The sequence below is a fragment of the Dasypus novemcinctus genome, chromosome 1 (assembly GCF_030445035.2).
Source record: "Dasypus novemcinctus isolate mDasNov1 chromosome 1, mDasNov1.1.hap2, whole genome shotgun sequence".
NCBI lineage: Eukaryota > Metazoa > Chordata > Mammalia > Cingulata > Dasypodidae > Dasypus > Dasypus novemcinctus.
The window spans coordinates 44215124-44229245 of NC_080673.1; the positions used below are offsets into that span (position 1 = coordinate 44215124).

Here is a 14122-nt window from a genome sequence, read left to right on the forward strand (position 1 = left end):
TAACTGAAGTCACCTCATCAAAAGGTTCTACTTACAATGTGTTTACACCCACAAGAATGGATTAAATTTAAGAATATGTTTCTTTGAGTACGTACAGCTTACTAAACTTAGCAGCAGTTTCCTCATCTATAAATGGAGATAAAGAAAGCACCTATCACAGAGTTGTTGAACACATCAAAAGAGTGCTTAGTACATAGTAAGTCTCAATAAATGTTAGCTATTATTATTTTCTGTATCATCATCGTCATCATCGTCATCATCATCATGATCAAGCATCCACTATATATTTCATACTCTGATCAAGTATTCACCTAGTGAAGTATTTGGCATAGATAGTCAGGTAAGTGAATGTGCCTCTTTTAAAAAAAGTCCAGTTAACTTCATATTTACAAATTGAGTTGGAGAAACTTTTATATTATTTCAAATAATAATTTGCATTTATCTTTATCTTTAAAATAGCTTTTGAATTTGAGAGGTAATACAGTATAGTGGTTAAAAATAACTAAGTAGTAGTTACTCTTTGCATTTTGCATATCCATTAACTTATTTAATCACAACAACATCTCTAGGCAGAGATAAGATCATCATCCTCATTTTACAGATGTAGAAACTAGAGCATAGTGAGATTAAGTAATTGTTTCAAGTTCACATGGATAGTAAGCAGCAGAATGAAGATCCAAACCCAGGCAGTACGGCCAGACTTGGTTTTCACAATCACCATCAAATGCTGTCTCTCTAACTCAAACTCTTGGAGTAGTACTGACTTGGGTTTTAATTCACAATCAACCACTGAGTTAGACAAATTACTGTGCCCTCCAAGCTTGAGCTTCCTTAACCATACAACAATCTCAGCAACACTAATTAGAAAGTTGAGGGGTAAGGATAGATTTAGTCTCACCTAAAAATCAATCACAGTAGAAGAAAGATATCTTTCTAGAGAGTCACAAGAATGCAGTGGAGATGCAGGATGAGGACAGCATTTCAGGAGCAATGAATACATGAACTGTATGGAACTAGAAGGAAGAGAGTAAGGAAGGGGTATGACCATGGGGAGACCACTTAATGGTTGGATGAAAAAGAGAGAGATGTTTAGCAGCTACTGTGACTGGAGATAGTGACAAGGGGAGCCATGGGCTGGGTATTAGAGAACATTGGTGATTCGAAAAAGAAAAGTAGAGTATGTTTTTAACGGCATCTTCTGATGGGTGTGTGAATATATTGGCTTTTAAAAGATATCTAAAAATTACTTTAAAATAATTTTTAAGAAGTTTAAATGCTTTGGGGGCATTTTCTCATGAGACTTGGTAAAAATTAGAATTCTTTTATCATTGCCTTAGGTTGTGTCAGAAATGAGATGACATGGATCCCAAATTATATTTGGGTTACACTGTGAACTACAGTCTAGAGTTTTAGATCTAAGTTGCTGTGTAATCAGCATTAATATTACTCTGTACCTGAGTCAAGTGAATTTCCCCATTTATTTTTCTTGGGCAAATAATGCTATAAAGGATAGGGCATTATAAAAGCTGAACTAAATGGTTTTTTTTGGAATAATATCAGAATTCCAAAGAAACAGTGTGCTAATGATTCTGAAGTCAAAAATGGATGAGATATAACAGAAAAAGAAGCAAATTTATGCAGCAATGTGTAAATTCTCTAAATTGAGGAAATATAAAGAACTTCATTAAATTTCCAATTAGACATAGTTTTAACAAACTTTCAATGGAAACCTAGTTTATAAAGAATTTAAAATTCCTCTGGCCAAAGAAGTCTGGCCAGACTTCTGAGAATGTGAGAATGTGCCCACCACTGTGGAATTCATAGTCAAGCAAATTGTTGTTGTTTTTAATGATCAATTCAAGCTAAACTGGAATTTTTTTTAAACTTGAGAATTTGAGAGAAGCAGCAAATGAAGAGAAAGGGCTTGATCATGGTTAGAACATGCCACTGATATCTCTAGGGATGGCCATATTTGGAAGCAGAGAAATGCAAAGTGATATCTGAAAGACCTGGCACTGGGTTTTTTCATTGACTCAACACCACAAAAATGTCTAGCTGAGGTGATATTTCTCATTGAGAAATATTTGCTGGAATCTATCTGTATCTTTGAGAAAGAAAAGCACTGGTTTCAGCCTGAAAAAAATTTTTGTTTATTTTTTAAAGATTTATTTTATTTATTCCTCTCCCCTCCCCCCTGTTGTCTGCTGTGTGCATTTGCTTGTGTTCTGTGTTTGCTTGCATTATCCTGCGGCACTAGGAAACTGCATCTCTTTTTTGTTGCATCATCTTGACGCATCAGCTCTCCGTGTATGCAGCGCCACTCCTGGGCAGGCTGCGCTTTTTTTACACAGGGTGGCTCTCCTTGCGGGGCACACTCCTTGCACATGGAGGACCCCATGTGGGGAAGTGCCTGCATGGCATGGCACTCCTTGTGCAGTGCAGCAGCACTGCACATGGGCCACCTTACCAAACGGGTCAGGAGGCCCTGGGGATTGAACCCCGGACCCTCCATATGGTAGACGGATGCTCTATCAGTTGAGCTGCTTCCCTCAGCCTGAAAATTAACTTCCATCATCTGTCTGTCACTATTGATAGAAAGAGTCCTAATCAGGAATAGTTGAATCAGCTTAATGTGGGACCTTGACACATTAAAGCTTTTTTGACTAACATTGATTTTCATCACAAAACCAAAGGTCCATCTGAGTTCCTGCTAGTGACACTCATACAACCTGAGGGAATAAAAGAAAAAAGATGAGTCCGTTAGCCCTCATGATGATGAGGTAGGTGTGCCTCAGCCTTTTGGAGGTGGGTACCTATTAAATGGTGGGTGGAGACAAGTGGATTCTCCTCTACTGACCACAGAACACTCAGAGCCAGCTTTGGTCCTATGTTGGAGATTAATCCTTATTATTTACTTCTTGTGATGCAGTGGGTCACCAGCAAAATCAATGTTATTTCAAGGTGTTTCTCAGGTGTGGGACAAGGTCTAAGCTGTAGAATATTTTGGTAATAAGATGTGGCCCCATATTTACTTAGCAGTAACAAACAGTGACATCTAGTGGTAATGTACAACGTGAATGTATTTACCCTCTAAACATATCTGTTCTAAGCCCTTCCACAGACATGAGCCCTGGATGAAAAGGGATGTATACTCACCTTTCAAAAATCTGCTTATTCACAAGTTCTCATTGTCTAGTTCCAGTTCCAGAATAAAGAAATTTGTTGCGCCTCCCCAGGTTGATTCTTAAAATATTTTTAGAGTCATGATCATAGTAGGAAAAGTGACAATAGGAAGACAGGAAAATTGGACTGTGTGTTGGTAGAGCTCTTGGAAACATCAAACAGATTTTTATCTGATTTATCTGAGAAGAGTTAACAAAACAAAGAATTTATATTTCTCAGAATTTCTTTTGGTGTGTGTGTGCAGAGGAGGATACAGACTGTTTTATAAATCAGAGAGAAGAATAATTTTACATTCAAGGGTCTGCACATCAGAATGTAGGCAGAGGAGGCAATATGCTGGAGCATTGGAAGGGGGTTGCTTACATTTTTGGAAGTTGCATTCACATAGCAAGGACAGCTTTTTGGCATAAATATTATATTTGGTTGGGGATGACTGTAAAGCAGTGCTCAATGAGATTGAGCAGTGCTAAAGGGCCAGGTGAGTGTGTGGGCAGTATGTGCACTCTGTGTGTGCCCATGCATGTGCACATATGGGAACAATGGGGGAAGAGGAAGGAAAAGCAAATTAGGATTATGATGGGTGACCGATGAAAGAGAAGCAAGGAAGGAAGGGCAGAGAATGAGAAGATATTTCCATCAGATTCCTTGAGAATGATGTTTTAGGAGAGAAAGAAGAGTTGTACATATGTGAGGAAGTAGAAACAAAAATCAGAAAAATCAAGAGTGAAGATTTTGAATTGCTTGTCATTTAATTTTCTTGAGTATTTTAAAATACTTTTTACTCTACATTACTCACCACTTCCCATTTAGGTGTGTGCTTGAGAGAGTGGATAATTGGGTAGATAGAATTGCTTTTGATTGTTTTTTGTTACTGGGCTACTAATTCTGGAATTCAAGACTGGATTACACTAAGGTTTCACTCATATTTGAGTACAATGACATACCCAACAGAATTGTTAAACAATAATAGGAGGGCTCAGGACAGTTCCTGACATAAGATATGAATTCACTTCATTTATATATGCTTTCATGTATTTATTTAATTAATACCTTTTGGCTAGCTGCTATGTGCTATGGAATACAGAGGTATATAAGACCAAGTCCTATTTTAGGGATCTTATATTCTAGTGGGAGGAGATAGACAATAACCCAATGAACAAATAAATGTAGATTAGGGAATATGCATCAAAATATTATTGTTCCTCAGAGTGGAGGACAAAAAAGGTAGAGAAGAGGAATAATAATAAATTTCTTGAGAAATTACCATGCCTTGAAATCCCAATCAAGTACTTTATGTGTATCTCATTGAATTCCTACAAGAAGCCTTTGAAGAGGATTAAAATTAAGATAAAATGATTATCATAATTTTACAGGTGAAGAATTGCAAGCTCAACATTTCTAAATCACACAGATGATAGGAGGAAGAGCCAGTATCCTAAGGCTGGTCTTTCGAATTCCAAAGAATATTTTCTTAAGCACTGTGCTGAAAGTGTCTCTAGAATTTTTATCACTTCCTAGTGATATATTGACCATCCTGCTTTGAAAAATTTGTCAGTTCAATGCCCTTATCTAAAACCCATTAAGATCAATTGTATTTCAATTAGGGCACAATAGATTACAAGTGCAAATGGTTTGAACCTTCTTTGCTCTTTTTCCATTGTGCACATATATTGAAACACTTGTTTAATTTTCTTGTGATTATTTCTTCTCAGAGGCAATTCTGAATTGTTCTGAAGTAGTCAGATTAAAATGAATAATGACACACTTGTTTGAGTATTTACTAGTGGATTATTCTAATAAAATCACAAGGTCTTCATTTGTGAGAAGGAGATGAAAAACAAATGACAATCAAGGGATATACCAAGTTATGTAGAACTCCTGGGATAAAATGCATTTGTGCACATTTTCTACATTTTTAAATGTTAATATGTTAATCTCATATATTTATTTGAGATATTAGGATGTAAGTCAGTCCAGAGAAATTTATTTGTGCCTTTTACATAGACTATCAAGTTTTCAGCTTTTTTGCCCCGTCTTTGCTGTCACCCATTTAAAGCCTCAAACGAAGAAATATGACGCGGGACAATTTCAAGTTGTAAACCCTAAAATCACTTCTTATCTTTTTACCTCTCATGTCCTTGCTTGGAAGACTTATCACACAGCCACTGCGTAGAGAATGAGATCCATGTAATCGAAGCAGCTCCAGGCACTTTTATATAAACCTGGCTGAAGAGCTCTTACTGAGAGTGGATTTCTTGTAATTGAATCTGAAGGATCCAAAGAGGTTTCTAACAGAGTGGAAATAGTTGGGCATTTTTGCCTTAGTAGTCATGAGTAATGAATACTTGTAGAAAAGGAAGTTGTCCAGCCAAATATTAGAGGATAATATACTTTGAGGCTTAACACATTCTATTTCAGGAATATAAGGGTCGAATCATAGTAGGAATTCTATAATATTTCCATAGTTTATAATATCAACACTTTTAAGGATTAAAATCAGAAGATAATATCAATAAATAGAAATAAAAGCAATTGATAAAATTCAGTGAGAAGTTCAAATTAATTCTGAAAGGCATTTTGAACAGGAATCTAGTAACGTGAAAGATTTTCTTAACAAAGAACATAAAAGAGAATATAAATGACTTTGAATTTATAAAAATTTTATAAATTTCTTATTAATATATACCACAAATAAATAACACAACTGGGGTTTTGGCGGAATTACATTTTAAAAGACAAATGTTTAATATACCTGTAAAATATAATGAGCTATTTAAAATTGACAAGGGGACAAACAATCTATTAGCAAAACAGAAAAAAAAATATCAACAGTTCACAGAACAGCAAATCCAACAGCTATCAAATTATGCAAAGATGCTCAAGGTCTTTAGTAGATGAGGAAATGCTGTGAGATTATTAGCTATTGGAATGGTCAAAATTAAAACAAAAAAAATGATAACTGCTATTTCTGACTGAGATATGAGCAAAGAGAGGGTATCATATGTTGCTGGTGGAAATATGAATTTCAAAGAGTTATGGAAAACAACTATTTTAATAGATATATACACATTGGCTCTTCATTTCACCTTGGAATCTACTGCATGGAAATAAAAGCACTGGTATGTTTAAAAGCATGCTTAGTTTAGTATTATTTTTAATTAGGAAAATTGGGGAACTGTAAATACTCATCAATAGAGGAATATATTATGCTACAATCATATGAATATTATGTGCCATTTAAAATAATGAACTAAGGCTATACTAGTTGTTCTGGAGGGACTTTCATGGATTCTTCTTGAATAAAGAAAGCAGAATATGCATAATACGTCATTTTTGTAAAACAAATATAAGCATTATCAAAATTATTTATTGAGCACTCATATTGTAAGACATTTACCTAGATATTAGTGTAGTGAGACTTAGTAAAATACCGCTGTTCTGAAGACACAGTGTCTAAATGTTAGAAGGCAAGCAACAATGTAATGTAACATGACCTCCTTAAAAATGAGTGATATAAACAGTGCTGAGTTTCAACTGAGTGAGTGGAAAAAGTCCTGAAATCAATATGTGAATATAGGATCAAGAATTGCCAATAGCCTAATTAAATGTGTCACTGATGTGTAAACTACTCGTCTGTGTTGTATAGTGGTTAAGAGCATGCATTTTGGAGGGAGGAAAACCTGGGATTGAATAATGGATGTACCACGGTAGATGCAAGTCCTTGTCTAACCCACATAAAGGTCTCTGTGTTAGTTTCCCACAATAATAATGGAGCATTAGGCACTGGTAGAAGAATAATTGAAATGATACAAGCAAAGCGCTCACCACAGTGCCTGGCATGGCATCAATGTACAATAAATGAAAGCTATTATTACCATTCTTATAATTTCTACTTTTCAAATGCTGTTTTTGTGATTGATAAAATATGCAATCATTTAAAATGTTTTTATGTCTTTTTGCCTCAACATTTTTTATGAAAATTATTAAACACACAGAAAATTTTAAAGAACATTATAGGAGATACTCAATTACCGAACACCTAGGTCTGATCATTAATAATTCACAATATTTGCTTCATCACATATATATCCATTTATTTCCCTCTCTATATATCCTTCACTCTTTTTTAAAATTCATTTCAGAGTAAGTTACAGACTATCAGTACATCTTCCTCCCCAATTTTTTTTTTCTATTAGTTTGGTTTGGTTTAGTTCTTTTGCTATCATGTAATTTTTCAGTCAGTGGACTTACCACTCTCTTGGGAGGTCAGTGAAAAATGTGCCCTCAAAAATGGTAAACACTAGCAGAAACCTTACCCAGCTAGCCACAGGGACTTGTTCTAAAAGCAGTACATGTGGGAAACGGACTTTGGCCCAGTGGTTAGGGCGTCCGTCTACCACATGGGAGGTCCGCGGTTCAAGCCCCGGGCCTCCTTGACCCGTGTGGAGCTGGCCATGCGCAGTGCTGATGCGCGCAAGGAGTGCCCTGCCATGCAGGGGTGCCCCCCGCGTAGGGGAGCCCCACACTCAAAGAGTGCGCCCCGTAAGGAGAGCCGCCCAGCGTGAAAGAAAGTGCAGCCTGCCCAGGAATGGCGCCACCCACACTTCCCGTGCCGCTGACGACAACAGAAGCGGACAAAGAAACAAGACGCAGCAAAAAGACACAGACAACTGGGGGAGGGGAGGGGAATTAAATAAATAAAAATAAATCTTTAAAAAAAAATAAAATAAAAGCAGTACATGTGAACAGGGGTTACCATTGTTATATCTAGATTGACAGGGTGTTAATTTTTCTATAGGTTGTAACTTTTAAAATAAATGAAATTATTTAAGGGTTTGCTGCACTAGTATCCCTTAGAGGAAACTGTCCTTTAAAGCTAGGAAAGGGTGTAGGCATGTGCTGGCTAAGGCTATTAAATAGAAGCAATAACGTCTGTTATGCTGATAGTGGTAAGTGTTAAGATAACTTTTCTTTAACCTTTTCCTAATTACACCTATTTGGAGCACTGTCTTTAATTTGTACTTTTTTGTTTAAAAAACTTAGCATGGCTAAAAGAGCATCCCCCTTCCTTACCAAGTTATCTGTTAATTGTCAGAACTTGTATGTTTTAGTCATTTGTAAATCTCTTCGTACCATAGGAATTTCTCCTTTTTTATTGACTGATACAGTATCATGATTACAAGGTTATTTTGTACTTGTCTTAATACCTTGGGTGTAATAAAACAGCTTAAGGAAAAAAAAAAAGGTAAACACTGGCACAGAGTAAAAATATTAAAGAAGCTTAGTAGGCAAAGCATTTACAATGCTTATGAATTTATCAAGCAGTCATTAACTCAGGCTTCATGTTGAAGAATGGGCAAGAAATAAGTAAATGAAGAGAGAAAAACGAGGGCAATCAAGGGAGAGATATCCATGGGCAATGGGGAGGAAATATTATGTGGTAGTTAGTCGACATAAAGATTTTATTTTCTAAAAGACATGAGTAGTATATTTGTAATTATGTTTCTAAATTTGATGAAAACCATATCCCTATAAAGCTTAGCTACTTGCATCTTGCCATTATGTCATATATTGGAGTTTTTCCCACTAGGTTTTTTTAATCTTTCTTTGCAAAAAGTACCTAAAGATTTGTTCTGCCAATCTTCCAAATATTCCCCTGTCTGAAATCCTAAGACACACCAAACTTAAGTTCATGCTTAACTTATAGGACTTCTGCTGTATACCATCATCAAATGTACTTATTTAAATATCCATAGTTATTTATCATCTAGAGATATATTTTGCTTTAAAGCAACTATAATCATCTTCTCACAGGACCATAATACTATGATAGGTAGGGGCCTCTTTTTACTAATTCTGTATGAAATAGCATAATAATTGCAGCTTTTTGTTTATTTGTTTGTTGGTTTCCAGATTATGAAACAGAGACGGAGACATCTCTCAGCTGGTGCCTTTTATATTACCCCACTGCAGTTAGCACAAGCCTGAATAGGCACAATTATTAATCATATTTGATGGCCTTACATATATTTTGTTTTCTAATACAGTATGTTTTGGACTTCTTTTCAAGTTGTCCTAGAAAAGATTAATTTTGAAAAGTTCATAGTAAGTTGCCAGTAGTGTAGAATAATGAGCAATCCTCAATAGGTCCAGGAAATTTCATGAAAAATATTAAAATAGACTTGTGAGATATGAAAATTGCAGGTGGTTTAAAAGAAAACAGGGGACAAAAGCATACTTTGAACTTCTGAGAAAAAAAATTTAATGGTCTTTTTCTGAAAATACAGCCTATAAAATGCACATTAAGCATATTATTTTTATTTGACTATTTTACAAATTTGAAATAATTTCTATTATTAAAATATAAATATCTACTTTGTGATTATTTCTGCAATATTGGAAATACAAATGAATTTCTACCATATATTCCAATCTAGAAACTTAAAAAACTCTAATATTGTTATTTTATGTAAATAATATTTTGTGCTAGAGATACAGATTAGTGGAAGAAGATTTAAAGTTAAATTATTTTTCTACCCACTTTTAATAGCAGGGTATTTAATATTGTATTTGTTTTTCTTTTAGCATAAGTTTAAACAAAAAACTGGCATCAGGTTACTGGCATACTGCTTTGTAACTTGTTTTTCCATTTGGAAATACATTGTAATATATTGGAGCTTAATAAAATATGCTTCTATGACATATTTTAAAGATCTCAGTTGAAGTGTTTTTCTCCAGAGAGGTTTTTCATTTGATTCTTGGAACCCAACAAACTTCAGATTTATTTGAGTTATTTTGAGCCACATGGATGATATGAATTTGGACACCAATTCAGGGGCAAGTTAAGCAAGTTATGCGTTTATGAATTTTCCGAAGATACGTGTTATCCATCTAATCAGCCTCAGTGAAGCAAGAAAGTTTTCTTATGTCTCCTTTTTTAAAGGTTTTTTTTTTTTTTTTTTTACTTCTTTTTTTCTTACCTTTGTGATGTAGCTCCTTTGGTCTCCAGCCACGTATTCTGGTCTTATGCTGGACCCCATTTTGGGGGCATCTTAGACTTTATCTCCTTAAGAGTGTCACTCCTCAAAGCTGACACTCAGGGCCCAGCTAAAAAACCTCAAACCAAAAAGTCTGGCTTTATTACTCAAGTATCCACTAAGTTTACTGATTTCAGTTTATTTCTGGCCTCTACATTTTCTTCTCTGTCTGCCAGCTTAGCAATAAAGTTATAATACATTTAACATTTTATTCAGGGTTTCACTTGTTTTAATCAAAATGATTGTTCTGTAAATCTATTCTGCCATGAAATATGAAGGTCAAGAATATTTACTCTGAACAATTAAAAATACATCATTTGTACTTATATTTTATCCTTCAAACTGAAATATTTAGTTAATTTAAATTTTTATGAAATCAATTAAATATTGTTGGTGGAAATTTGTTTTTAAAAGCCTACATCACAGTGTCATAGTACAGATAATAATAAAAATACAGAATTATAGTTTGAATACTTAACAAGTGTCAGACACTATATCAATTGATAAATGTTTTTGGATACTTTCAACAACTGATCAAAAAAGATATTATCCACATTTGAAAAATAAGGAAACTGAGACTGAGTGCTAAATCAGCATTCAGTCACAAATAGGTAGAATAAGAACTTGGACTATATGAAGCATTTTTCCTTCTATTTTTCTTCCTTTGAATAATCCCATATTTCAACTATCTTATAACTGATGAAATATAAATTTAGTATTACATATTGTCAAAAAAAAGCCCACAATAGGAAAGCATTTCATCTTAATATCTCATGTTGAGAATTAACATGCTTATCTCAGGCTTATCTTATATAATCGTACTGGACTAGGATACCAATTTGTGGTTGCCTTTCTCTGTAATCACACTACCAATATGAATTATTTTATTAATATTGTTAATGTTTAATTTAATTTTCTTGTTGTAAGGCCTTTCTCTTTATTTAATGACACTATAGACAAACATGAAAACAGCAACAAATCCTGTTTCTTACAACACATCAAGTCATTCATTTACTTTTAGCAGTGAGGGTTATTCCCTTAACTTTAACTGATAATTGGCATTTTATTACCTTTCTGTTCAATAGCAACTATAGAAACTAAAGAACAGAGATATGCTTCCCTCTGTAGATTAGTGGTATGTTTAATTGTGGCCACAAAAATCTATGGCTTTGATTTCTTTTTTGGAAAGCCATTTTATACATAAAATGAATCACATAGAAGTAATCTGTACAAATACTGATTTATATCGATTCAGATGTCAGTGTTGGAACTGATTATATTGTAATGTAAAACATTTCAATACTGTTGTTTTGTAGTGAAACATATGCTCCATCTAATTTATTTGAAGTGTTCTATATATCGATGTAATCCAGGTTCAGTCATTCCTTCCCTCAATCCTTTTGTCCCAATAGTAACTCTGACTGGTTCTCTTGGCATGATATGTAAGATAATATGAGGCATCTGAAAGTGATGTGCCCATTTCAAATCTTTTGCATGTTCTAGTACAATCGTAATTGACTTCCTGTAATATTGTTGGATTTCAAAAAGGCATATTAATTGAAAGTTTATTAATGCAAATATTCATTTTGTCTTGTAGCGACTGGACATCCAATACTCAAAAGAGCTAATATCCGGATTGTTGGAAAGTTAGTGACCAGATCCATGAGAGAAAGGAAAATGAAAGAATATTATAAATCATTAAATATTTCAACACAATAACAGTTGAACCTATTTACTCAAAGAGATAGGTTAACATGAGCATTGGATTAACTGTTTCAACAGGAATAAAGTACAATGCAATGAAGGACGTAAACTAGTCAGTCTATCAATTCCTAAATATCTTTGGATGCACATCATTCATTTGATCTTCTTTGTAGAAAACCTGTTTTCTCATAATAATAAAGTGGAATTCATAGTATTCCTTTCACTGGCCTGAAATTTGTATTGTTTCATTACCAATAAATACGATAAAGAAATTTTAAAATTCTTATTTCCCAAAATAGCGTGATTCTATTATAAAATACTTTTAGGTTCTTTTTTATTTAAAAAAAATGACAATAGTGTGGTATTTCTGTGAAATATTTTATGCCACTGAATTTCCTTGTATTCCAGAATATCCTTCATTAGTCAAATTTTTGGAAACGGTTTCTCAAAATGTGTTTTAAAATTATTTTATTAGTCATAGTATTATTTTTTCCTACTCTCATTCCTAATATACCGTAAAGTGAGAAACCAAGTCAATATACAGTATATATATATTTTTACCTTCGTGCTGAAAGACTTGGAAGTAAAGTGTATAACATCAGCTCCTTTAAGAATCTTGAATTTATTTTTTCTGTCTACCTACCTATCCATCCGTCCATCCATCCATGTAAAACATTTGATCAGAAAAAAGTTATTATTAGCTAAAATGTAGACATTGACAAATGGGAAGTTAAGGTTTAAAATGTAAAAAGTTCCTATGTGGAATGATAGGAATGTTTTGGCAATGGATAATTTTAAGAACATAATTAATGGCACTGAAATATATATCTGAATATGATTAAAAGGAGAAATGTTAGATTATATATATGGTAACAATAAATTTTTTAAAAAATCCATAGAACTATAGTACACGAAAAAGGAACTCTAAGTTAAATCATGGACTTTAATAGTACAATTTTTAAAAATTGCTATCATCCTATGTAACAAATGTTCCACACCAATAAAAAGTCTTGGTTGTGGGTTGGTATATGTGAATCGTGTATTTTATGCAGGATTGTTCTTAAACCCACAACTTCCCGAATAAAAGAGAAAAAGCATACAAGAAAACTTTTGGGGGTGAAGGATCTCTTCAATATCTTAATTATAATGATAGCATCATAAAGATACACCTGATTTATCAAGTTATCAAATTATATAGTTTAAATGTATGCAAATTTATTGAATGCCAATTATATTTCAATAAAGGTATTTAAAAAATATTAATGTTGTCCCTATGAGTAATTAAGAGAATTTCACTTTAAGGAAAAAAGTTTATTTTTCCTTTATTTCAGTACTGAAAAAAAGCTGGTAAATGCAAAATTTTAAAAAAAGGAAAAGAAAAGTAAACACTGTGTTGAATCCCAGCATTGTAATAGATCTTCATCCTGCCCATTTCTTATTAAGATAAATCTTATTCAGATTTCCTCTGTCCCTCTCCCTCATAAACATTGAGAGCAAATGCACGGACTTAAAATGAAAGGTACATGCAAACTTGGATACAGGATTTCCTTGTGTGATCAGTATTTCAAATAGTAAATATGTTTATTAAAAAAATAATTAATATAAAACTTACTTTATAAAATTACTTTATAAAAATAGACTATATAAATTAAGTTATGATTTATGACAAATGGGGCAGGATAGAGATGAAATTTATTTTTCCTGTAATAAAATGTGATTGTTCTTTTCTTGTGCTTCCTAAATGTAATTGTTAGTCTTGATTTTTAGCGAACTAAAGTAGGGCTACTGAATGCCTTTTAAAGGTGTGATCCTACATTGTGTTCACTGACAACATGTCACTCTAGAGCAGTAGAAGACAGCGTAAGGTCAGGGGAAAGAAGCCTCACTTTTCAGTAGTCAATTTCTCTTTAAAAATTGGCACTTGGTGCTTATCAAAGTACAAGAAATATTGGATATGCTCTAAATGTCCATTGTGTTTTTGAGCCAACTACCTGATGGAAGTCATCACTTATATGTAAATGAACTGTCAATGGCTTGCCACTGTTGGCAATCACTGGACTGTGAAGGGTATGTCTTAATAAGAACCAAAGCTCTTCACAGACTTTGATTTACTGGAAATAAAATAGAAAAGTCCTCTGAGACTATAAAGGACACTTGTTTCAGATAAAATGTCTAGACAGTAGCAATATATTTAGGAC

The 14122-nt window shown here is 33.6% G+C and overlaps 1 protein-coding gene across 1 annotated transcript in view; it reads left to right on the forward strand.

Moving 5' to 3' along the window:
- Window positions 1–11939, forward strand: part of IQCM (IQ motif containing M) — a 470255-nt gene extending 458316 nt beyond the window's left edge. The window contains exon 12 of the mRNA XM_004479990.3: window positions 11818–11939. Coding sequence (XP_004480047.2) covers window positions 11818–11939 — 122 coding nt within the window. The remainder of the gene's footprint in view (window positions 1–11817) is intronic.
- The last annotated feature ends 2183 nt before the right edge of the window (window positions 11940–14122 follow it).